Raw genomic sequence first — 26,647 nt, 5'->3', positions numbered from 1 at the left:
TGAGCACATTTAGCTTGTCATGGGCTAACTTAAAAGTTTAGCGTAGTAGCCCATCTAAAGTTTGCCAAGAGTGACCAAAATCATGAATGTGTCATAGAATGTATTATAGCCATGCCAAATGTGTTGATTTACACAAAAGACTTGATTGACTGGGAAAGATTACCAATGCAGGCTGGCCACTCTGAAAGTGTGGCAACTCTTAAAAAATGGAAGAGATTCAAAAAAAAAAAAAAAACCCTCTCTCGTCACTGAAATGGCTCTAAACCAATCAATGCCTGAACTTCACAAGTGTTCTGAAGGTGTCCTGCGGTATCTCACACAAAGACGTTATCAGCATCTGCAGCCAAGTGAACACCTTGACCTCTTGGTCATGTTCCTCAAACCATTCCTGTACGCTGTTTGCAGTGTGGCAGGAAGCTGAAAGAAACCACTGCTATCAGGAAATAACGCAGACATGAAGGGATATATGTGGTTTGAAACAACGCTGAGGTAGTTAGTACATCTCAAAGTAGCATCTACATGAATGCTAGGACCCAAGGCTTTTTAGCAAAAATCCACTGTGTGTCCAGCTGCCATCTCTTTCCCAGATACATGAAGCACTTGGCCGTCTACACGATGTAAATGAAAGCATACTCATCAGACTTGGTTACCTACTTCCATTGCTCCATGTTGTGATGCTCACATGTTCATTGAAGGTCTTTAGGTCCGCTGCCTACAACCTCATACACAATCATAGCCAGCATGACAGTTTGCAGCAATTTGTGCTACAGTGGCGCTTCCCTGAGCGCTCATGACCCTATTTCCAGTTTCCCAGATGTCTTTTTTTTTTTTTTTGGACCACTTTTGGTCAGTACCAACCGCCATACGCTGGGTACAACTGCTGTTTTGGAGATGCTCTGACTGAATAGTCCACCCATCACAATTTGGTCCTTGTCAAAGTTGTTTAGATTGTAACACAGCCCATTTCTCCTGCTTTTAACACATCAAGAACTGGCTGTTCACCTCCTGACATCCTTTGACAGATGCTATTGCAACGAGATAATCAATGATATTCACTTCACCTGTCAGTAGTTTTAATGCTGTGGCTAATTAGAGCTTTTCTATTTTTTTAAAGTGGTAAAAATCCATTGAATTTCAATGTTATTTCATCAGAAGTCCTGTCACTGCAGCCAGCCTGTAACTTGATTCCATTTGGCTTCATTTCAATCTGAAACAATAGTCTGCATATTTGCACTAGAACCGGTACAAACGTCTATTGTATATTTTCCTGTAACACATTTTATTTTTCCCCGTGACCCTAGTGAGGATTAAGCGGTGTATAGATAATGGATGGATGGATGGACATGTTATTTTTTTTATTTTTTATTTTAAACATTCATAGAACATTGTACAACCTCAGCATAACCAAAGGACACGTGTCACCAGCAATGAAAAGCTTAAAAACACACCACAGATTAACATTTCCTTCATCATACTTCAGCAAAAGTAAATGATGCCATTTAGGGGACAAAAACAAACTTGTCATTGGGTTTTTCAAGCTTTTACCACGTTTAGTCGTCATGCAGCTGGATTAATAAAGAATTCTCAGTGGTACTGTTCAGTTTTAGTAAAGCAGCCTACCTTTTGACAACCACGGTGTAGCGTCAGGTGGAGAAAGTCTAGTTTCAGGTGTTTGTTACGCTGCCGCCATCTTGTGGGCGTTGAAGTTACTTCCGCTTCCGCGCTTTCGTCCAGTTTGGACTTGGCGAGTCGCCGTAGAGAGAAGCAAGCGTCGCCCTAGCAACGGGCAGGGTTTAGCTTAGTTAGCAGCAGGGTCCTTCTGGGGCGGACTCAGTTACTGGTGAAGTAAAAACGCCTTAAATCCCCGGTTTACTGACCGAAGCCGTGATGGCTACGAGCAACTCGTCCGTGTTTCTGCTCACGGTGAACGGACAGATAGAGGGAGCGAACGTGAGTGTTGCTTCTGTGTTTTAGCCTAGCCTAGCAGCTACTGTTTTAGCTAGCATTAGCAACTTAGCGTCTTATGTCTCAGTTTGTGTTTCAACACTTTCATGTATAAAGGTGGTAATTTTTGTTCTATTACAGTTTCCAGAGTATGACAATTTGTACTGCAAATACTGTTTCGTCTACGGCCACGACTGGGCTCCGACAACGGTGAGTAACTGGCTGCCAAACAAGAAAAAAACATGTATACAATCAGTGTCCGATTCATCCATAAATGTGCGTATTCAGCTATAGTAATCCTTATTAATGGCCAAGCCTAGGTATGAATAATCCCTGCTCTCACATGCTGTTAATATATGACATTTAATGTACGTATCCAGCTGTAGTAATCCTTATTATTGAAGAAGCCTAGTTATGAATCACTGGTTCCCACTATCACATGCTCTAGTATTAATTGTATATTCGTTCCAAATATCGATAATCAGTCTCTTTGATTACTAACATTTTGTGTCATCCTGAAAAAAATGCATATTGGTCGATCTCTACTATCTTAATATACATTTGTAGACATTTCTTTAAAGGCGCAATGACAGTATAGCAGTAAAAATATGACGTTATTGTTCTGTTTTTATGGGAAATTCAGCGTGCAGTAAAGAAATACTCATAATTATTCCCAAAAATCTCATAGTATTTCAGCAATATAGTACATGTTCACTTGCATGCTACCTTTTCAAAGAATGTAAAGTTAAAATCATGTCTGTTTATCACATTATTTGAAAGCCTGTGTGTCTGTTTCCCTCTAGGGGCTGGAGGAAGGCATCACACAAATAACCTGTAAAAACAGCCAATCTTCACAAAAGTTAATATGGAATTTCCCACTGGAAACAACATTTAAGAGCACAAATCCTTCTGGATGTAAGTATTACCCACATACACAAACTACTCATAGCCAACCGGTTGCTGATCGTTAAATGTCAGACTCCAGGACAAAATATTAGTCCTTTAGAGATCATAGGTAAAACTTTAGATGTTGGTAAAGATCAGTTATTGATGATACCTGTTTATGTTCCAGGGCCTCAGCTAGTGGTGACTGTGTACGGACCAGATGTGTTTGGCAACGATGTGGTCAGAGGCTACGGAGCAACACACGTCCCCTTCACACCTGGACAGTTAGTATTACTTCCATCACCTTCCTCCTGCTTTTTTTTTTCTTTCCTTTTCTCATCCCTCTTCTCATTTTTCAGTCTGTACGTCCTCGATTCCTTAAGTCATTTCCTCTTCAAGTATTAGTCCCTCCTACATCACACGCAAACAGAGGAGGTGAGGAAGAAACATGAGGAGAGAGGAGTCGAGGCAATAGACAGATATTAAAATAAGACATCCTTGTTTCAAAGCGGTGATTTTAAAGCAATGTTAATTCAGATGTACGTATGGTACAGCTGCATTATCCGTCCATTGTTTTGTTATAGCCTGCTGTTGTGTGCATACGCTGTTCATGAGGGTGAAGGACAGATTGCACATGTAGTCTTCTGAAATAACTAATACAATTTATGAACAGCCGACATAAGGAAGTCTTACCTTTGTAGAGTCTTGCTTCTGCCATGATTTGTACTATCCAGCTGTGTCACACCTGAGGACAAACCTGTGTAAATTGCTCATAGCTCCTCTGGCGAGCCTCTTCTCTCCTGATGGATTTTAGGGATTAAGGCATTCTTTGGGTTGGCGAACTCAGATTGGTTTCTGGGTGACAGGCAGAAGGACTGAAGAAATGAGAAGGCACAAAATAGATAACTGAGAAAAGGAATGAGTTGTAGAATGATTAGTGTTCGCATCTAAGGTGTCTAAATACTTAAAGCATGTAGCCTTTTCTCATTACATTCAATAGACCTATAGTGTGGATTTTTCATAGAACCCATATTAAAAAAAAAAAATTAAAATCTGCAATTGTTTTTTTCCCCCCATTTCTCAGACATACAAGAACCATCCCTATGTTTGTTCCTGAGCCGACGTGGAGACTTCAGAAGTTCACAGGGTGAGATGTGTGAATATTTTGCGCAGTTCACTCTTGCAGCAGCTCTGATGTCATGGCTGATGAGTTGTGCCTGCTCAGGGAAGCAGCTGATCTCAGAGCATTATCAAATATTTACTGTTCCTCTGTCTGTGACTCCAACTGATACAGTCTTTGGCCTAGATGCTGCAGTTGTCGGTGCATGGAAACCCACACACAAAGATATTCGGTCAATTTCATCCCTAGGAAAATGACATATTTTATTGATTTTGGACTTGAACAAGTATGTACAACCCTTGGCCCCAACTGACAATAACAGAGCTTGATAAATTCTGACTTTTCAAACTTTACAGTAACACTCAGTAGCAGTGGGTCCATTTAAGCAACTGACTGTAGCTAAATGATGCCCATAAAGTAAGTGAAGGCTATAGACTGCTATCAAAGCACTTATCAAATCGGAAAGTGTATGATGGCTAGCTTCTGTAAGAGGACAACCACCCAAGGCAGACCTCAAAATCCACCACAGAGATTTTTGAAGAAACACAAAGAAGAAGCGGTTGAAGTGGCCCTCACAGCCTCTTGACGTAAAGATCATTGAAACTCTGTCGGTACATTCCAGGGAGGCCTAAAAATACCTCAGAACTTCAAGTGAACAGAGTGGGGGAAAATTTCCCAAACCGTTTCACATGTCAAGTTCAAGGAAGAAAAGCAACAGTCCATCAACATTTGAACTTCTTGAAACTTAAAAAAAAAAAACTCAGCAAAATATCCAATCTGCCCAGGGAGCCCAGACGTTAGCCTGTACTGTATCTAAAGGAGGTGCTCTCTCTTTCTCGTGCACTCTACTAGGTTTTACTTTTCTTTCTCTAAACACTCCAATGCCCCTGTAACTGTAGGAAACAATAAAGCATCATTTTCCTGTGTGGGAGGCTGTAGAAAACCTCATCTTCAAATTGTTTTAAATCAGCAGAGTAGGATGATACTGACAAAATAATGTGCATCTTGACCTAAAAGGATATTATTAACCTTGTGTGTGGTAACCATAGAGTGTAAACTGTATACAGGGGATGGGACAGTTTACTTGGAGCTTCAGTGCCTTTCTTTAACTTTGTACTTTTTAAACATGTTTTTCCTCTTTTGTTTAGCTGGTTGTTGGGACGACGGCCCGAGTACACAGACCCTAAAGTAGTGGCCCAGGGTGAAGGCAGAGAAGGTCTGTGAAGCATATGTTAGATGCACAGCAGCTCTCACCAACATAATACACGAACGCATTGCATGTTGAAGTGGAAATTGCTTCTGCAGTCATTTCTAAAATAACATTAATTCCAGTCTGTTACAGTTCAGTGTGTTATTTTTGTGTTTCAGTGACTCGGGTTCGCTCCCAAGGCTTCGTCACAGTCTCCTTTCACATCATGACGAAGGACATGAAGAAAATGGGATACGACACGGGACCGACGGGCCCCGCAAACATGCCGTCTGTCACATCTGGCTGGTCGACAGAGGAGCAACAAAACATGTAATAACATGAGAGACTGTTGGAAATCTGGGACAATTAACCCGTCCCTCCTTTTGTTTTGTTTTTTTTTCTAAGCCCTCGAGGACATTCTTTGTCTGCCAAAGTACATACACAACACTAACATCAACTAATTTAATTGTTTACCTCTTTTGTTAGTATGGAAAGCCACAATGCAGCCTCTAGAAATGAAGTCATTTGAATGGTAGTTACAGACATTTTCCATTGTCTTTTCTATTGCGTTACTATTTTTGTAAAACTTTTTGAAATAAATGTAAATTTCACCCAAAGTCTTGCATGAAAATTCAAGGACACAGACACCCGAGTTACAGAGCTGAAGTGATACACATTTTTATTTTGAACCGATGCAGCTACAGTTGTCCTCATCCAACAGGGTGCGGCCTGCTGCGTTCGTTTGTTTAGATGCCGTTAAAATACCACAATGACTTTTCCTACAAAAACCCATTACACAGAATAATAAGGTATACAGAAGAACAGTATGTTACAATAGTACAAATGATAAATTATATTATACAGTTATAATGCCAACGGGTTGAGCACGTATCCAATAAAAAAAACAAAAAAACAAAGCAGCCTGCTCCCAGTACTATGAGAAGGGTAACTAGACAGACATGAAAAAGAATAAAGGAGGCTGTTTATGCATATAAAGACAGACAGCCCGTAAGGTCAGTTAGTCCTCTTGATAAAAGCATAGTGAATACATAAAGTAACACGGAGGAGCTCGCTACACACAGGCCACATTTTCACTGCACCATAGCCACGACTGTGAAACTGCTGCCAGGGATCAAGAAAAAGTGTTCAACTGCAGTGTCGTCTGACTGTTTGGGAGTGCTCAAATTGTTCAAAAACAGTAAAGGCTTGTTTTTTTTTTGTTTGTTTGTTTAAATGCACCAATAACAAACTTTTCCACAATCGCTGGAGTAACGTTTAAGGTCAGGCCGCAGTGAAACACAGGCCAAGTGCGAAAGTGACACGTCTCAGCTAGAACATCATCGTAGCTTCCCATAAACGAGACTTTATTAGCAAATCTGACTTTGCGAAACACGTCGAGCATTAAGTCTTCTTATCTTTTTTTTCCACTTTTCCAACTCCAATTTTTGCATATATTTAGTTGAGATTAAAAATGTTTGCTGGTCTGCAAGTGTAACATCCATTCATTCAAGACCCCCAAGCATTAAAAAAAAAAAAAAAATCATCACCACCACCCTCAGCATTATCATCAAATTCATACATACAGTTGGAGATGCCCCTCCGTTTGCCTGAGAGAAATGAAGGTCTGCGTTAAGTGGAAATGTCCACGGTCCTGCGGTGTAGCTATCATACCACAGCAGACCATGAGGGGGCGCCAACCCACACCAAAAGAGGGGAAAAGCCTTCCACAGTAAGAACACAGGCAGCTGTACTGACAGAGCTGAGGACACTACAGTGACTTCAAGAGAAGGAGGGTCTATATGCAACTCATCTTTAGCTGGCATTCATCAACCCACTTTTCTCAACCAATAGAAGAGAGAGATGCTCATCTTGCTGTCAGTAAATGGTAACACTTTCTTACACAAACTCTGGACAAAATGTAAAATAGCTCTGAAATATAAAACAATTTAACATGGAGTCTATGATACCATCCATAAACCAAAAACAAAAAAAAGAAAGAAAAATGTCAATGAAGTGTGACCCTACTGCTCAAAGTACGGCATCCTCAGAAATCACAGTCGCTATGACTTTGGTAACAGTTGTGCTTCTAAGAGAAGAGAATTACATAGCCTACCCATAGGGTGAAAAAACTAGAATGACAGAAAATAGACAAAAGAGTGAATAAAGATGACACATGGCTTTAGCTAGTACACGGCTCCAAAACTCAGAAAAAGGCTTGGCTATGGATTTACATCTAAACGAGTAAATAACAACAAAAAGTAACCAACAAAATTAACAACTGCGGGATTCCCTGTGCTATCAATAGTCTGATCTTGGAACAGCCCCGTTCGAGAGTGTGTGTGAGTGAGTGAGTGTGTGTGTTCACGCGGTAATGTTCTTGTAAATAGATTAGCCAGAGCAAATCCAGTCGGAGGTAAAACTCTTCACAACGCTGAGTGGCGGACATGCCCTTTAAACCTGGAGCTTTCTTCGCAACCTTGTCACCATAGTAACATTCCTTGATAAATGGTTGCATATTCATACACACACACACACACACACAGACACACACTTAAGGCTGCTGATGCCTAAATTACCCCTTGTTTTTGAGTTGCAGTTCAGAAACTAACTTGAGCAAATTCTAAGTCGGTTTCCTCTTAACTCTGAGTGAGAAATGGAAAAAAAATGTTCATTAAAGTACACTTGGAAGCTAAACGTATCTCCCACGCAAACTCACACACACTCACTCACTCACACACACACACATCCCTCCCTCATCCCTTTGACCCTAGTAACAAATTTTAAAAGAAAAACTGTCCCAAGATGCCTCGCTGCATCCATATGTTCAGATAGCAAAATACTGATGCCATCACAGTTCGTGTCTTTTCTCTAAACACACGCTGGGCAAAACTCAGTGGCAAATACATCGACATGTAGCTGTTAGTATCCGAGCAGTAACAGTACACCTACATATGCGCACACACACATACAAACAAAAAAAACAAAACAAACAACTGCCGCGTTTACTCATCTTTTCAACTCCTAGGGGTTAAAAAGAGGGGTTTACCTCCTCTGAGAAGCGTTCATTGTTAAATCCTGTGACCCGCTGAGGTCAAAGTTCACGTGGAGGGTCAGAGAAAAAAGGTCCAAGGTTGAGGGGGAAGAAGTGACCAGACAAGAGTTGTGACTGAGTGGTACCAAGAACCGAGGCAGTGTGTGTGTCGTCTCGGTCGTTTTAAGCGGCTGGACTTCCTCCCTAAGCTAAGGTGTTACGGTGAGCCCAACAGTCGCAGAAAGAAAACCGGAAAAAAAAAAAAAAAAAGCAAAAAATTGTGCAAAATTCCTGCTTTGTAACACAAACATACAAACACACACAGAGTATAAACACATCTAACCATCTCTCATCCTTACTCCAGTGTGTGTAAGTAAAACTCACTGGAATATACACAGTGTAAAAGTACTGAGATGTGCACTCACTCACACACACACACACACACACACACACACCAGCTGACAGGGCTTATAAAAGATTAGCTCTAGTGAAGAGATAAGATCCTGGCATTAGTACAGTCAAACTCTCCTGTCACTCCACCACAGAAGAGGAAAAGAGCAGTCCTAAGGGAAGAAGTGAGGGAGAGGAGGCGAGTGAATGAGACGAGGACAGGGAGGAGAGACTGGGTCCGGTCCGGCCTCGGTGAGGAAACTGTAAACACCACTGCTACTCTTTAAAGTTTGTAGACAGAAGCAAAGTCTTTGTGGTCATCAACGTCGTCGTCACATCAGTATGGAACACACAGGACTAGGCAGCTTTTAGCGTAGAAAGAAAGAGGAAGAAAGAGAGGAGGAAGGGAGTGTGGTAAGGTTGGAGGAGGCCAGGCGAGGAGACCTGGAGAGGAGTCGGTTATAAATGGATAAATGGGATAAGACGTCTCCTTGTTCGTTTTGAAGCTTCTTAAGGAGCTGAAGTTGAAGACAGAGGAAGGGTTACTCTGGGCCAAGTTATCCCCCCCAGACAGCCTCTCACAAAAGGAAGGGATTGGTGGTTCCGGCGGGCTGCGACCCGGCTTGGGGGGGCATGCTCATCAGCGGCTGGGGCATGGACATGGAGGCCGGGATCCCCGCGCTCATCCCTGTGCTCGTCCCCACCCCTCCCATGGCGCCGACCCCCATGCCGGGTACGACGCGGCCCATGGGGGCCATCCCTGCCAGGGGGACCATGGTGATGGGCTGAGCGGGCATGCTGGAGATAGACATGGGCTCGGCCATGGCAGCAAAGCCAGAGGGCATCGGGCTGACGCGCATCTGGTTGAGGGTGGGAGGAGCTGGCTGGCTCACTTGGAAGGGGTTGGCATGGGGTGCTGGAGCTGGAGCAGAGCCACCTGAATGAAGATGAGTAATCGACGAAGGAGAGAATCATATTACTGTGCATACAGAGCATCAGTACAGTTTTGGGTACATGTTTTGCTGGGCTATGTGAACATATACAGTCGTCCTCAAATGTATTCATCCCCTTCCATTAAAGAAAAGGCAAATTTCACAATAGTCACTCAAATAACTAGAAACTGAAAAAAGTAATAACAAATAAAAATTTGTTAAATTGTAATTTAGTGAAACAAGACGTTGCTTTAGAAATGTGGCTGAAAAGAATAATTAAAAAAAAAAAAAAAACTGTCCCAGACAAATTAGAGCTCTTTGCTGATGAGCAGTGGACCAGAATACCTGTCAACAGGGGCAGAAGTCTGACTGAGAGTTACAGAAAACACCTGATTGCAGTGATTGGCTCAAAGGGTTGTTCAACAAAATGTTAGTTTATGGGTCCCATTATGCTTGTTTGCGTGTTTTTTTATATATATATATTTCTGTTGAACCACAATTCAAAAGCAATGTCATGATGTTCATTAAATTTTTATTTATCATTACTTTAGTCAATTTCAACTGATTTCAGTGACAGCCGTTTTTGTCCTTGTTTAATGGGAGGGTATGAAAACATTTGAGGACAACTGTATACACTTTATAGAGTAACTAGAGCAGACTGAAAAGCTTTAGTTGACTAAACTAGATGCAACTTGGGTTGGGCATATAACAAGAAAACGTGCTTCTGTCATCTTATAGAGAGAATTCAGTGTGATTCATGTGTCTGCCCACTGAGTTTACACTATTAAAGGCAGGGCAGGGCCAGTGATTCAGCATTCAACTGCGCAGCCGTCTGTGACTGCCTGTTTGCTCAGGCCTGCATGTGTATGTCCATGTTCCTCCTGGCTTAGTGACTACGCTCTTTCACTAGCACATTCTTATCTAATCAGTACGGATTAAGCATCATGTTCACCTTCCCAAAAAAAAAAAAAACCCTGTCCGTGACATTCAATGAAAGAGCCATTTTCCTCACCTGTCGCATTTAATAAAATAACTACAGATGACAGTAAAAATGCTGTAAAGCATTAAAAAGAAAAAAAGAGAGAGAGAGAGAGACTTAGCATCATATTATCTTTTTGTTTTCCCACCTGTTGAAGCCAAGAATGGGTTGACGACCGGTGCAGGCTGCGCTGGTTTGGTCACCAGAGAGTCCAGGTTGACCAGGGCGGCATTAGGGCCCAGGAAGGACTCTGGAGTCTTTCTGGTTGGGTTTGTGGTGAGAGAAGTAGATAACGGGTTGGGCAGGGGGTCGAAGAGGTCCAGGCTGCCGCTGCTAGCCAGACTGACCTGGGAGGGGAGAGAGGATGCTATGCCCCCATCACCTGAAGAATGAGAGCAGAGCAGTAGTTGTATTTTTACTGATGGCAGGCTTTCCTTTTGAGTGGGAATAACATGATTAAAAACATGAAATCTCTTCTGATCTGAACTTGCCGTGCAGGGACCACGACAACTCTGTTATAATGTAGACATAGCTAATAATCTGGTGCATCTGTGATACTTACGAGTCATGTTTAAAATGCATTTTTAACTTATTCTTGCTGTCCACTTTTGATTCCTGAAAGTCACACTAAAAAAGTGTGCCCATCTGCACATGAGCAACCACATTGACATTTACTGTCAAATTAAAATAAACCGATGCAAAAATGAGAAGATGCTGCTATGAGAGGGCATCAGAGGCTGTTTGTTATGGCAGCAGTGGAGACATTCGTTAATGCACTCACACAGGGGACACACACAAACCCAGCATGCCAGTAAGCACACAAACAAGGAAATATCAAAAGATGACAACTGTCACAGAACAGGAACTAAGTTAGAGCAGAGCTAAAAAAAAAAAAATGCTCACGATAAGATCAGACGGGCCTAATGTGTATCAACACCCTTTAAATCTTGTTCAGTTCAGCCACAGTTGATTCAAACAGTAAACGCTATGCAAAACTGTGCCCGTGTTGTGTGTGTGATGAGCTATAGCAAAAGTCTGACACCAATGTCACCTTCCCACGCTCAGAAACTACAAAAAAAAAACTGCCAGACCTGTGCCAAACGATTCATGAGAACCCTGTCAGAAGACACTGACCACATTAGGATTGTTGAAGAGTTTCTGGTAACATAGCTGCGAGGGTTTCAATAAACTGGATGGCCCAGGTCTAAAATGTATTTAGTAATGCACACATAAAAGCAGCGTCAGATTACACCACAGTAGTATGAAACCAGATCTGAGCAAACAGCTGCTTTTCCACCATCAGATTTGATCACCGCAGAATTTGATTGCATTTGCAATTTAAAGTAATCTGTTTGAAAATATGACATCGGTGGTTCCAGCGCTGTTTTTGCTCACGTCTGGTGGTATTTACATACAAAGACAAGACGTGTGTGTCCGTGCCCTGCAGAAACACGCGCGTCTGCAGCGGGCATCTTTTCAGACACTGAGGGGGAAAAAAACAACACAGACTCCGTGTCATTAGAGAGACAAAGACAGGGTGAGTACCAGTGGGGACAGAGGAGGAAGAACGCAGGCTGTCAAACTCTGAGAAGTCTTCTTTGGACGTACCGTTGGATGCACTGAACAGGTCAAAGTTACCTGAAAGGAGACAATGCAGACAAACACAGGGTGCACACACATTCACAGAGGGCACACGAAACCACAGTACCAGACAGCAGACACACACACAAAGACAGATGGAAACACACAACACAAGTATGAATGAGTATGGATAATTTGGTAAAGTAACAGATACAAATGAACACAATAAGCAACTGAAAGCATGCAGATGGGCTTAAAGATGCGGGACTGTGCAATGTTTGAGCATAAAATTTGAGTCTTCAAGTCATTCGTCTTAAAACAGAGAAAATGTAGAAAGCTCCAATGTCCAATACTTCTCCAACTCAAATCCATTGCTTCTGGATTGTAAGATTATATGAAGCGGAGGTTGTAGCTGCTGAATGTAAAGAATTCTCTTGAAACTGAGCTAATCTGTTTTCCCTCGTGGTCACCTGTGTTGGAAGTCTTGGGGCGGGCAGCTGCAGAGCCCCAAGGGTCAGAGGCAGGAGTGGAGTTTGGTGCCCAGGGATCGGAGCTCTTCAGGGGTGGGACAGAAGGAGGGGCACCCCAGGGGTCCACTGGGGCTGCTGCTTTAGGGGCAGACCCTGGGGAGAGAGGGAGAGGTTTAGTGTTGCGTGGGTAATGAGAGAAGGGTAAGGAAAAACGATGCAAGTTTAAATGTAATGTGTTGATCCCTATTAGGCTCATTTATGAGACAGCTGTCACTCTCCTGCCGTGAAGTTTGCAGCATGTGTGTCATTCATAAACCTAAGACCAAGCAATGCTGAATTATATCAAATTATTACTAGATAAGCTACGTTTCAGTTCAGTCTGGCTCCATACGCATGCTCCCACTCCCTTGATCGCCCCAACCTGAATAGGGTATTAGATCTCCAACTCCCCCAAGCCTCCCTCCCTGCATCGACAAGCCTGCACACTCCTTTCCTTCACAATATCATCCTCTAACACCCTCCCCCTTCCCCTACTCTCAGTGCAGTAATGCTGCTGGGCCAGTGGAGCAGCATTCCTATTTAACAAAGAGTCACAGTCCTACGAGCTGCAGGTGGAGAGCAGCGACGCCTTTCACACACACAGCAAACTGAGTCTGTACTGCTCAATGAAGACACTAAGTATGTGGATACCATATGATGTGTCTGTTCTTGTGAGAGTACATATGTGTGTCTACCATAAGGCTGCCATGGGTCTGCTGATGCAGCAGCAGCTCCAGCTCCAGCTCCAGCCATGGCTCCGGCTCCAGCTCCAGCTCCAGCCCCTGTGCCCCACGGGTCAGCAGTGGCACCAGGCTCTGGAACATCCATTAGATCCATCAAAGACGACTGTGGCTGCAAGAGACGGAGAACATGAGTTAGACAAACTTTGCAACAGGAGACCGGATAAAAGAAAAAGAAAGCTTTCAGACAAGTAAAGGAAATGTAAAAATGCAATGAGTAAAGAGTGGGAATAGATAAGAAGGAAAAATGTAGAGAGGACCATCTTCTGGCCATTATCCACTACAGCATGAATACTGTTCAAGCATAGTGATGACAGATGTCATTATATATTGAAAAAAACATGAGCCACAGTCATGCAAGCCTACTTCTTCAACACTTTAGCTCTGTCTGGCCTCAAATTCCAGCCAGCCAGCTATTCAGGCAGAATAATGACGAGTTAACTAGGCAGTCTGCAGCCAGTTAGTGGTTTCATTACTGCTACTGAGGGAGCAGACAGGGTCAGGCAGAGAAAGAGGACAGGGAGAGGCAAGACTATTTCAGGAGTGTGTTTATGATAATGGAATAACTGAGTCACCCCGGTCTCCACGTTTGTATGCATTTTACCTCTTTCTTCTTCTTGGGCAGTTTTGCTGAGCCAGGACCTTCTTTCTTGCTCTCCTCCAAGGCCATCTGTAGTCTCAGGTCATCCCCTCTGCGTATGCGCTCCTCCTAAACAAACAGCACAGTTAGTACTAGCAGCACATTTGCAACTTCTTTCAGTTCTTGTAGATTGTAGATTCATTTGTAGAAATGTAGATTGATTAAGTGTGCCGTTGTGGACAGCATGACATTTACAGAATTAGTGCCTAATCAGAGATACTTTTGTACCTAATTTTCTTCTCATATTTAGCCATAATCAAGACAATTAATCCTCGAAACCCATGTCTTTGCTTTTTGTTTTTAAATTGCACCATATGTCAGAGCAAGAAACTGTACAGACCGGAAGAATCATCAAATATGCAACTTTTCAATGGTTCCTGAACTGATCATGTGTTCAAAGAGAAAATTAACCACATTTAAGAGTAACATAATGATATTTTACCAACATTAGTTTATTCCACATCTCATTTATAACTTTTGACTTAAAGATAAACCATTGGCACCAACAACAGAAAAAGTTCTGCGCTTCTTGGTAAACTCGAGAAACCACAACTGACTCAGCGGTGACCGACGGGACTTTGGGGACTTTTCGGCTGAACCTGGCATGAACTGCAGGCTGTGTTTACGCAGAGCAGAGCGAAGACGAGAATGGAAACAATTTACAAATCTAAGTAGTAAAATATCTTCGGTATGTCGAGCCAGCATTTCTGTCAAGTACTGATAACACCTATGAGCGCAATGTGTTCGCACATGCCGACTCTTTTATGATTTATGAAAATTATAAGTTTTACATTTTTGAGGTCTTTCTACTTCTAGTCATGGTTGAAGTGCAGGACTTTAAGTTACTGTTAAAATTAGTGCAAAGTGACATAAAAATGTAGCAGAAGCAAAAAGCACCCAGAAACTGTTTGGCTCCCAGATGCAAAATTTCAATTTCTTTACTGAAAACACGCAGACAAAAACAAACAAAATGGCAAATATGGATTCTGCCATGCTGGCATGTGTGACTGGGATCATGTATATGTACCTGCTCTGCGGCTTCTCTGCTCATGGCGAGCGCAAGTTGCAGCTGTAGCTCCTCCTCTCCACTGGTCTGAGGTCTGGCCTGCTCCAGCTCTGAACCCGCGTTGGGAGACGTGGCTAACGGAAACAAAACCTACGTTAACATCATCACCACATGGGGGGCATCACGTACTTTACATAATACAGACAGTATAATGGCTATTCTGCGTTAATCCTCCAAAGCCAACTGCTGTTCCAATAAATTCAATCACACATTTTGGTAAACTGAGTCACATTTCATTGACGCTGTATAGAAATTTCAGTGTGTTTGTGTGTGCGATTATAGGCCTTCAGTGACCATGTGAGGGACGACAGTCCATTCAGCTTATTGGATTAGGTTGGGCCATGTGGAAGCACAAAAAACAGAGACACTGCACGTGGCAAGCAAACACACACGCATGCCATCTGGCCAGGAGAAAGGCATCACAACATGGATGGACGTCATCAAGGTAGCCTGTGGTGTCTTTTTTTAATTCAAAGTGCGACTGTGTGTGTTTAAGCGTGGAAACTAGAAGGTTGCTGTTTCCACAGGAATTACCATATCGCCCATCATCATTTTTGACTTTTGTCTCTATACAATGCGACACCTTCTGCTTCACCATTTTTGTATGAATGTTGTGGGAGTACAAAGGTATTTTTACAGTAAATCTTGTTATAGGTTTTCTATGTGATCATTGATTCATATTCAAATATGTCATCCATAATTACCAGAATACAATGAAAAAAACAAGCCATGTGCACAATATACTTTGCTCTAAACAACACAGACCAGTCATGACTTGCTCTGCTTCTGATCTGGACCCCCAAACATACTGTGATGCTCACACACTCACTCAATACTCATCATATCATGATAAAAATAATGTATATCGTTACATTACTCTGGTATATTCTGAATGTCAGCAGCTACAAAAACTTATGTAAAGACCTTAAAAAAAATATAGCTCAAATATGACGTGGGGAAAGACTGATGTCAGTTTCACTATCTGACACGACTAACTATGAAACCTCACGCTTTGACTGACATCCTTGTGTGAAGACATTTATGGCCACACACATATCACATCAGCAGGTTTTCTATAAACACACAGAGTAAATTTGCCACAAGAAATGTTTCCATCATGACAAGATGGAACAAAAACAGACAGTTCCAAGAACAAATAAAAGGCTTGAACCTTCTGTGAAACAACTGAAGAAAGATGCTGCCTACTTCATACCCCAATGACATAAGAACAGATTATTATTGTGTTCCATACGAAGCAACATTACAGTCTAATTTTTGCATGAAGCATAAAACAGCAAGATACAGAACTGTGCAAATAAGTAAGCCTTAAACTAAGTTCAGTAAATTCTGTCTCTTTGTATAATCCCAGACTAACGCCATGATGCTGAGATAAGGACTCTGTGGGGGCTGCCATCTGTTGCAGGACATCTTCTTCTTCTAGCTGAAGATAGTTACTGACGACTGTGGCAGTGTGTTGAGGGACATCGTCATGCTGAAGACTGAATTTGGCAACAATCAGATGGTACTATGTGATGGATAAAGTCTAAACATGTAAAAAGCCTAAACCTTTAGCACAGTAGTGTATAGCCCTAAAATAAATTCACTGTAGTGGTCTTGCAACTTCAGATCCGGGACCTTGTCTCTTTGTTCCGAGCCTCCACATTTCTCATTTCCTGCCTTACTTGGTCCTTGTCAAACCCACGTCCCCAGTGCTCTGTCTCCAGGCTATGTATGTCCAGGGAAAGTGACCAGGGGTAGAAGGTGTGTTTGTTTAGCTGATGGAACATGACTCAACATCAGCTCCGTGTCTGCTTTAAATAGACAGTGAACACAGCTGTACCAATGCTAACAAAGAGACCACATGACCCGAGAGTACGTATTGGATTGATATGGGCTTATCTGACAAAAGGAGTAAAACAAATACCCCATAAACTCTACTTTGATGTTCAGACAACATGCTGTCTTTTTTGTAGATTTCCCAATATCTGCGATGAAGAAACACAAAAGCATCCTTCAATCAAAAGCTCTCTATAAATTTCTCTCAAAAAAACAGTGCAAAACAAAAGATGGCTTAAAAAGCAGTTTTCAGCCACTGAGCTTTAAGACAGACTGAACTGGCACAAACACACAACCAGTGCAACACTTGGTAGTAGCGAGTCTGGAAGACAAATAAACAAAGCTCAAAGCCAACTAAAACACCAGTTTCTTGCCCACCACTGTGGGAATGGACCATATATGGGTAGTCGCAATTTCTTGGCTCTCTGTACATGTACAGCTCTGCCAGGAAGAGCAGAAAAATCTCAAAAAGCTTCATTTTCTGGATCAGTCTTCTGTCCATTTCCTCCACTATTTGTCAGCTGTTTAAGAAGTTAATCCTTGTCATCTTTTTTTTGTTTGTTTCAACAAGAAAGAACCAAATAGGATAAAAGAGGACTATATATATATATATATATATGTGTGTGTATATCTCCTATGTGTACAGTTTGGCATTCATCTGAGAAAAGACCATATGCACACACACATAAACACACATGCTACGTTAAACTTGCAGACTTTGGCTTAATGAACTAGTTCTTCGTTTTATATCTGCATTTTATGGGTCATAAACATTACTGAAATATAACATTTTCACTGTAATCTTAAGCCATAATTAAAAGAGAAAGAAAGAAACTGGAGCAAAACCTGCTTTTGCTATTTGTTGGTTAACCTCGGGGGAAATTACAGTTTAAGAATGCATTTAGGTTCTTTCACGTACAGCACATGTTAATGAATATACTCAGACACACGGGTGTGGGAGCGGGATGACGGGCACAAATAGTTTTTCAAAATTACAAATATTTTAAAAAATAGTATCAGAATGCAGGAGAAAATTGAAAATACAAAAAGAGAAAATCTATGTTATTTTTTTGGACATTTTAATACCTTAGATGAAGCAAAATTCTGATGTTTTGGGACACTTTGGAGACTAGGGGCAACACCTGCAGCCACACTTGTGTGGCCATTCATTCACACCCTGTCTGGACAACAATACTCGGAAAGTTCGACTGGAATCCCAAAAATCCCCCCTGGTAACTCCCACAGCGATACACCAGCCCGACTCCCATTGGCCGGTCTCTCCATCAGTTTTCTCCGCTGATGACTCAGCTGCTGAAGCTTCCGCCTATGAGCCACACAGTCAAACATAACGTACACCGGAATGCGGGCCACACAAAGTAAAAGATGAGCGCGCACTCCATGTTTCAGGCTCAAACCACATGCACGGCGAGAGACGAATACACACCGATACGCATGCACACACACACAGTTATCCTGCTGTGTACAAAGGACTGGGGGTCAGAGTGTGAAAGGAAAAGAGGCCAAAGTTCACTCTTTCATTCCATTTTCACTCTTCTTACCCCTCTGTCCCTTAGCCCGTTTCCTGACTATGATTTCAGTTTCTTTTAAACTCTAGCTCCCTTTCACTCCATCATTCTTTCAGCCCATTTGAACTCAAAATCCCAATTGGCTATTCCCTTTTTGGGGGCGAATCCATCAAAGAAATGCCAAGATAATCATCACTTCCGACCAAAAAAATGTCACCAAGTGCACCTAAATAATATTTGTTCAGTTGCAGAGTGATGCGTGTGACATGATGCCCAGCTCAGATTAGATCTCAGAGATACAATAAAGTGACCCTTAGTGCCCTCTGTCCACCCCGCCACAGTCTGTCACTGTCACTCTGTCTCTGGAGAAATGAGTGTATCATTGAAAATAGGAGCAGATTCCTCTGTCATGTGGATGAAAGATGATGGAGGGGAAGGGGGGGTGCTCTCCTTCCTCTTCTGTGTGCATGTGTGTGTGAGAGAAAGACAGAGAGAGCTGAGGAATGCAGCCCTACTGCAGGACTGCAAGCCAGAGACAGAACAGGGGGAGGGGCAGGTTTCAGGATGTAGGCCAAAGTTACACCAACTGGGATACAAAAACAATAACGGGAGTATACTGCATTACATTTGTTGCTTAATCAGATGAATGAGCCCTATGTGTACGCATGGTGACTATATGCTAATACTCACAGCCGTGGTAGGAGGCAGGCGAGCCCTCTGATCTGCCGTACTCTTCGCTATAGGAAGTGGAGAGGTTGGGTTGAGAAGAGCCTCGGCCAAAACCTATCTGACTGCCGCCTGTGGACACCTGGGCCATACGCTCTTTGGTCTTCAAAGCCTGAGACCTGGCAGGGTGAAAAAGATAACAGTATATGTTCAATCACCTTGGCTCAAGGGAAAATTCTTAAAAAACCTCTCGCGTGAAAGTCCAAAAGAACAAATCAGCATGAGATGGAAGAAAGACCCGTCTGAGATTAAATATATTAGCAAAACCACCCTGAAAACCAGGGTTTCAATTCTAAAATGAAACCAAAATTAGTGGTAGAAATCAGGAAATACTGCAAAGCCCCCATTTTGTCAACCTTGTCATTGATCAAACAACACCATTATAGAACTGTGTGACTTCCAGCAGATCAACTGTGACACATAAATTTGGATTATCCAAAAGTTCTCCAGCTCCCAGGGGAAACACTGCATACCTATATTATAAAGAGAACAGATAAGAGCAGATACAGAACCTGTATCTAGTAATACCGACAAATGCAGCATTAGATTTTAGTCAAATCAGACGCTTTTGTATTAAAACTTCTCGTATATCTGCAATCATTTCAAAGCAAAATCATAGATAAACATTTAAATGCCAACAGTCTGTAGAGAAACTCTGCTGCACACTGGAAATGTGCAAAGGTCTGGTCGGGTTCAGGAGCGGTTTGGTTGACCTTGTTAGGTTTCACTGCCAACGAGCAGCAGAGCAGCGAGCAGAAACAATGGTGAATCGAGTCTGCTGCCTCTACCAACGACATGTAATTCGAAACACTGGCTCCACGGCTGATGATTCAAATCCTCAACTTTTAGGGGGCCACAGGGAGGGGAGGCTATCACTGTCACATCTGCAACCCCACAGAATCAGTCGGTAACCTCGGAGCGTGGCACAGTACTCATACAGTACTTTAGACTCAGGACATAACAGTGTCTTAGCATTAATTGTTCTCTCAATATATTTAAATACAAGTTGAATCCTAAAATTTTGACAACTGTGTCGATTCAAATTCAAAGATCTCACCTCTCTCCTTTAAGGCGGTCCTCGTCTTTGAGTAGGACCACTAGCTGCTTGCTCTTCTCCCTGACATTGATGCCCTGGTCTTTGCCGTCTCTGTCAATGTACTGGAAGTCCTTCAGAGTCTGGATGGCGAAGATGTTCTCTTTGCACTGCAACGCCACCCTCTCTGAGCCCGTCTTGATCAGGTAGTCGAGCAGGGTGAGTGCCTTGTAGACGTGGCGCCAGTTCTTTCCGTGGTCATTGAGCCGCTTCCAGATCATGTTCATGATTTCACTGAAGGCCACCACGTTGTATGTAAGGTCTGCGATCTCAGACATGAGAGAAGACGACGGGCCCCAGGGGTCATTAGACGTGGCCTCTCTGACTTTCTTCTCTGCTTCAGAGTAATTGTTAACCATGTTCTTCATCTGCCGGCGGATGGTGCTTGACATGGTGGCGATGAAGATGGGACAGACAGGAAGAAAAAAAAAAGTACACTCTCACACAGGAGAGGAGCTTGGACACCAATAATGGTCGGTAATGTGTGTGTGCTTCAGGTGAAGCTTGTGTTCGCACGTCTGTGTCCTTTTTCAGTGTGTTAATCTTTTTGTGTAAAAGTGTGTTTGTTTATGAGGCTTCTCCAGGCCAGTGCAGTGTTCCTGAGTCCTCCAGAACAGCGTCTGTTAAAACCATCTCCACACACACAGCGCAGGCTGCACACATGACCATGCCATCACCTGGGAAATAACAGACAAATAACAGGTTAGTTTAGGGAAGACGAGAAAAAGACACATAGGAAAAGAAAACATATGGAAAAGGAAATTCTCGATTTTTAAGCCAAGGAGTGAACATTAAAAAACTTACTTCAAATCACTTTCAGTGAGTAGCTATACTCCTCAGTGCTATATTAGATTTTTCTCAATATGTTAGACACTTGAGATTCTCAAACATCTGCACGACAGTAATGTCCTAACTAAAACGTCTTTCATAAAGGTGTTATTAATGTGCCCATTCCTACAACTAAACAATCAAGATTGTGCTGCTTTGTATTTATAGGAGCAGCTGTAGAGCCTTCCTTTTTGAAACTAGACAAACAACATGTTTCATACTTCACACTTAGATAAGCAATTTCCATGCCTGCCTCTTTCACATTATTCAAGGCCCGGGTGCTGTGACCAAGAATTGTGTTTCCATTTTATAATCTCACTTGAGTTTACAGTAACTTGACACAATGGCAAATTACAAGGCAGGGGAGTCAGGTCTGTGTGGTCATGCTACTCTGAAGCTTTTCAGAAGTCTTCAGGTGGTGAGTGGCTCACTGGGTGGGCTGGGAGGACAATCAACATGTACAGACAACACTTTAAAGTCAAACGCATGCCATGTGAAAAAGTCTACAATACTCTGCTTTAGATTAAGAAAACATCTCAATTCTGAGTTAGCAGTTTATTAAGCAAATATGTAAACTTAAAACACTGGACATGTTGTTATTGGTTTTGACAGCAGCTTGTTAAGATAAATATATTCAAAGTAGGCACAAAAGCACTAGGCAACTTTAGCAGAGCTGAATTTAAATTTTTGCTAATTTTAGTTTCTGATGAATTTAAGCATTATTCTCAAACAATTCAGAACATGATGTATCATCATCTATGTTCTTTTGCAGCACCACAGGACTAACAGTAAAAATGTGTTTCCACCCTTTGGTGGGTGGCAGGGGAGATCAACCATTTCCAGTCCGATGATGACTAGAGGAGTGACTGATGACGCCTCTGTCCTGGTTTCCTCAAAGATCAGCAGCCCAGCTACTAATCACTTCCTGACTCACACACAGACAAGTATGGACAGTGGGCGGAGACTCACAGCTGTGTAACACATCCAAGTTCCACATAAAACCTTTTGACCGCGAAACACCGAGCCTTACGAAACACACCTTGACAGTCATGCATGTCCTGATTGCTAAGTCGTGTTCTTGTGTTTGTGTGCTATACTGCTGCTTACAAAGAACAAAAATATTTCAGTGAAATGCAATATTCTCATACAGTTTAAAGTTAGATGGAAAAGACAGAATACTGCAATTAATTAGCATAGCTACGATGAAAATTTAGCAATTGTTTCTTCTCAGAATTACAGAATTGCGGTTGAGTTTTTCTGTGCCTGCCGTTTCCCTGCGTACCATCCAGGAAGACCTGTGATGACTTATCATATTCGGTAATCCGATCTCTGCACCAAGCATGCACCGACAGGCCCCACAACCAAGAGCTCCCACAAAGGGAAAAGCGTGAAAACCCACTAGGTGTCTATGCAGACTCTGTGTTAAAAAGCAATAATTGCATTTTTTTGCTCACAGTTTTCACAGTTAGCAAGCAGCCACGCAAACTGACGCTTGTGTATGCGATTGTTTCAGAGAGCTTCCTGCCTCGCAGTGCCGCAGAGAGACAGCTGGTGGTGGACGAGGGTGAGGAAACGAGGAGCGCGAGTGTATTTGGGGGATAAGAAAACAACTTGGCACATCCCATAAATTCACTTAACGCCAGTGAAACGTGATTCCTGTGACCATGCCCCCCGCTCCCTCCCCAAGCGTTTCCTCGTCACCCTCCTCCTCACCCTGCATCCGCATGAATACAGCTCAGACCTAATGACACATCTGCTGCTATAATCACCTATTCACCCGTAGCAGACAGGAGGAAGAGAGGAGAGTCTGTCTTGTCCATCCCACCCTCCTGCGCCCCCTCTTCACATCCCGGAACAACCCCCACCACTAGTCACCCCCAGCACGCCTTCGTTCAGTCCCTCTATGCTTAGTTCACTCGAGGCCCACAAGAGACAGCACACAGGACTTTTGTCTGTGTGTGTGCAGAAATGCATATTCATGTCTCAGTGCTCAGGTTAATTATATCCAAATGACTGAGACTGTCATCGTTATTGCCAAACTGTCAGTATGATATGTAAAATGGGAGGGCAACCAGAAAATTACAGAGTCCTGGGTCTGCTTTTTACAACACCAGAATCAAACACATCTGCTGCCAACCGTTCTGTGTCTGACTGACAAAGCTGAGGAGATACTCAGTCCAGCTCTTGTTTGTAATTCAATCAGCGATCCGTCTACCAGATTGCGATCTACAGGATAAATTCATGTGTTGTTAGTAAAGCAAATATTAAATCTTGTGGTGATATGTACAATGAGATACTACAGATGTCTCAGTTTTTAAAAATATTTTCTATACTGCCTCGTGGCAATATTTGATTTACATCAAATCATACTTAACATTATAGATTTTCTACCCTTTACTGTGATGTACATTTTGGGCTTAAGTTTCATAATGTTGACCTTGACAGACCTGGCTGCCTTAAAGCTGTCAAATTCATGTCAAAATATATTTCTACTGATGCTGAAGAACTGACAGAATGGCCGCATCAGCAGAAAACTGTCAGTCTCCTGCATCTACACAACAGGCCAAATGCACATCCACTGTGGCCAAAGAGTAAGGATTGAGTTTTCTGAATGAAACAGACACATAACTTGTGCGTCACAGCAAAAACACCAACCACGTTATCTCTGAAGTGGGCATAGACGCAGAACTAACTGCTACATGCAAAGTCAAAAAATTCAAATTATGCCCCACTGTGGGATCCCGTTGTATTCAAATAAGATCCGGATGAACACGCTGCGACATTATAAGATAAGTGGCTTTACGGTGAAATAAAAGGGCTTCAAGGTGACTGTTGTTTACAAGTAGTAGCAAAAATGAATGAAACCATCTTCTGGCAGCGAATACCAACCACAGACAGAGAGTTAAGGACCTGGCAGCATCCATCCAGCGGTTTGGTGTCGCTAATCAACAGGTGAAATTCTCTCACTGGACTGCAAAACAAGTCATCTGGCAAATATGTCTCCAGCCTTGGAGGTCAAGCATTGGTTTGAACTGATGGATAACATCAACAACATAAATCAAACGTTTCCCATCACCTTGGATTAAACCTGCGAGTAAATAACCTGCGAGTGAACTGCAGGGCACACAAACTGTTTTTTGTTTTTTTTTCATCTGATCTATATCATAACTATTCAACATCAAAAGACCCGGACTGCAAATGGGAACAAATGTAATTGAGACAGTGATGTGCACAACAGAATTACATCAGTGGAAAAGCATATTTGTTTTGGCAGAGAACTCACGGAAGTTATTGCTGTGCTGCCGGTGTATTAAAAAGTTTTCCTAGTTCCCTCTATTTTGACCTTTCTGCAGTGTCATGGTCAAAAGGCATTTTGTGACGGAGTTTCACAGCCAATAATGACAGCAAAAGCCCATCAGGGAAAAAAGTCAACACTGTAGACAAGCGAGCTGTCTGATACAAGAACACAACAGGTCAAACTTATCCTGACTGTGTCTTGGCAAAACCTGAGAACAGGTCTACCTTGTTGCACAGAAAGAGCAAAGCTGATCTGGAGATAGAAGGCTTGCACAACCGGGGTGACAGAGTATATTTGTGCGAGTGCAGCGTGACATTAAGTTATCCAGCCAGTTTCTTAACCATCCATTTACGTCTTTTCGCTGACAATCCAGTGCAACCGCGAGCGATGTGCACCAGTGATTAATCCTCAACTGCTCAGCCACCCAAGGATTAAGACGGTCACATAAAGTCTGACCAAAAAGACCACTTAACACTTGTTCCAAAAGCCCTAAAAAAGTGGAGTGTACGTGAGGATATGATGAGCATCAAGCCTGACACAGTGCAGAAAAGACAGGGACAAGAAGCCACCTCCTGATTCGCCTTTTGTCCTCCCTGGCTGGTGGAGAGAGACAAAGCCAAGTCAGGGACGGGAGGCGGACGGTGATGATGCATCTGTCACCCACTGTGACTGACTGATCATCCTGACAATAGACAAAGCCCTGCCCCTCTCCAGGGCCACTATATGGGGTTCAGTGGAACTCTACTCACATCTAAACCACCAGCATCTTCGACTGTGTCCTATAAAAAATTAACCCCTGCCACTGTAGATTATCTTTAAGCAAATATTTTACTTCCTATCAGCCAGCTGGCTTGAACGTTTGGAATGAAGCGAGTAAACAGACAGCGCCCACACCGTGAAGAATTCCCCCATAAATATCAATAAGTATGTCAAGTTTTTTTGCCTTCCAGCCTCGAGGTAGTGTGATCCAAATTAAGCAGTTACTTCTCTCAAAGCACCCTGCACCGCTAGAGAAAACACAAACTGAGACGCTCTTTAAAAGAAAAAAAAAATCACGGTGCCTCCTCTGGACTGATGTGATTGATAGTTAGCACAAAAGCTACACTAGCTCAAGCTAACGCTCGTTTCAGTGCCTGCGATTTTCTGTCAATTTACCTGTTTGAATTGTGAAATAATGATCGGCTCAAGTTTGTGCAGCGTCATTTTAAAACATCGGGCGGAAAAACTAGCCCTCTCGCTGCTCTGGGGGTTGCCGCTAACATAGCAAGTTTAGTGCAAACTTGCGGGCAAGTATTTGTCGCTGGCTAGCAAGCTGAGCTAACGAGCAGCGTTAACTTGCTTGCGTTGATTGAGTTCGCGTTAACTAGTTGCCTCGGCTCATTAGAAAAGTACATAACCCGGCTAAAGTTATTTTACTACACATTATGTGCCGCTTCGTTTCGCTGCTGACACGCAGATTTGCGCCAGACGAGCCAGCTGCTGACTAACGCTAATTTCTAATACGTTATCACAACTTAGCTTTGAAAAAGTTGGATCAAAGCTAGCAAAAAAGCTTGTGTTAGGTCAGCCAGCCTTTATCTCCCCCTCTCTCCGGCAATTGAGGTAAAAAACACAACTGTTGATCGCTCATCGTCTAAATGTAAGTTTACCATTTACTACATGCACACTCAGTCCCCCCACACCTAAACACACAAGCATTCCGGTCAGCTCCCTTAACGTATTTTCTATGTTAAGGCAGCCAACTAGCATGCTAAGCTAGTTAGCAGCCCTTCAAGCTAGCAGCCAAGACGGGTGCTCGGTGGAGACATCACCAGAGCAAACTGGATTACAGGACACCCTGGAAAAACAAAACAACTCGACTGTCTTTGAAAGCCGACGGTAACTTACCATAATTTTTGGGCTACGTCAGGCTCTACTGGTACTCCAGGGTTACACACCCATAAAATATTCGGGCTAATTCCAAAGGAGGGGAGGAAAAAAAAATCAAGACAGAGTACTTATTTCGGCGTTCAAGGAGCTTGTTGCGCCTCCGCCTAGCTACGCGCTGCTAATGCTAAGCCAGCTAAAGCCAGGACTACACGTATCTCCTCCTCCAGAACATGGCGGGCAGAGCGGAGGGGGGGTGGGGGGTAGCCGGGAAGGGTGTGACCAAGGCGGCTTGACTTGCCAGGGGCACAGGCAAGACCCTCCATCCCTGCTGAAAACTGGAGTCGTGTCACCCAGCAAGTACTGTGTAAGTTTCCAGCAACAGGGCTTGTTTCAGGGTGCCATTACAATTCATATGATAATGTCAAGTTTTAGGAATGATGTAAAGACTGAGGGCCTTTGTGCTGG

The 26,647-nt window shown here is 42.8% G+C and overlaps 2 protein-coding genes across 4 annotated transcripts; one reads left to right on the top strand and one right to left on the bottom strand.

The window, feature by feature from the left end:
- Positions 1 to 1,783: 1,783 nt before the first annotated feature.
- On the top strand, positions 1,784 to 6,055 carry b9d1 (B9 protein domain 1). Its single transcript, XM_008305699.1, has 7 exons — positions 1,784 to 1,950; positions 2,086 to 2,154; positions 2,748 to 2,859; positions 3,017 to 3,113; positions 3,914 to 3,976; positions 5,098 to 5,165; positions 5,318 to 6,055. The coding sequence occupies exons 1-7, from the start codon at positions 1,888 to 1,890 to the stop codon at positions 5,470 to 5,472; spliced, it is 627 nt and encodes a 208-aa protein (XP_008303921.1). The 5' UTR covers positions 1,784 to 1,887; the 3' UTR covers positions 5,473 to 6,055.
- On the bottom strand, positions 5,801 to 26,439 carry epn2 (epsin 2). 3 transcript variants are annotated; one of them, XM_008305711.1, is made up of 10 exons: positions 26,201 to 26,439; positions 20,152 to 20,864; positions 19,059 to 19,213; positions 14,968 to 15,080; positions 13,905 to 14,009; positions 13,256 to 13,412; positions 12,522 to 12,674; positions 12,016 to 12,108; positions 10,619 to 10,852; positions 5,801 to 9,496 (listed from the first exon to the last, which is right to left on the bottom strand). In XM_008305711.1, the coding sequence occupies exons 2-10, from the start codon at positions 20,577 to 20,579 to the stop codon at positions 9,138 to 9,140; spliced, it is 1,797 nt and encodes a 598-aa protein (XP_008303933.1). In that variant the 5' UTR covers positions 20,580 to 20,864; positions 26,201 to 26,439; the 3' UTR covers positions 5,801 to 9,137. The 3 variants fall into 3 exon arrangements, with proteins under 3 accessions (XP_008303933.1, XP_008303944.1, XP_008303955.1); XM_008305722.1 differs by having other exon boundaries at positions 12,079 to 12,108; XM_008305733.1 differs by lacking the exon at positions 12,016 to 12,108.
- Between the last annotated feature and the right edge of the window lie 208 nt (positions 26,440 to 26,647).

Source organism: Stegastes partitus, unplaced genomic scaffold, assembly GCF_000690725.1.
Source record: "Stegastes partitus isolate 25-593 unplaced genomic scaffold, Stegastes_partitus-1.0.2 Scaffold43, whole genome shotgun sequence".
Taxonomy (NCBI): domain Eukaryota; kingdom Metazoa; phylum Chordata; class Actinopteri; family Pomacentridae; genus Stegastes; species Stegastes partitus.
This window is presented reverse-complemented; position numbering and strand designations above follow the sequence as displayed.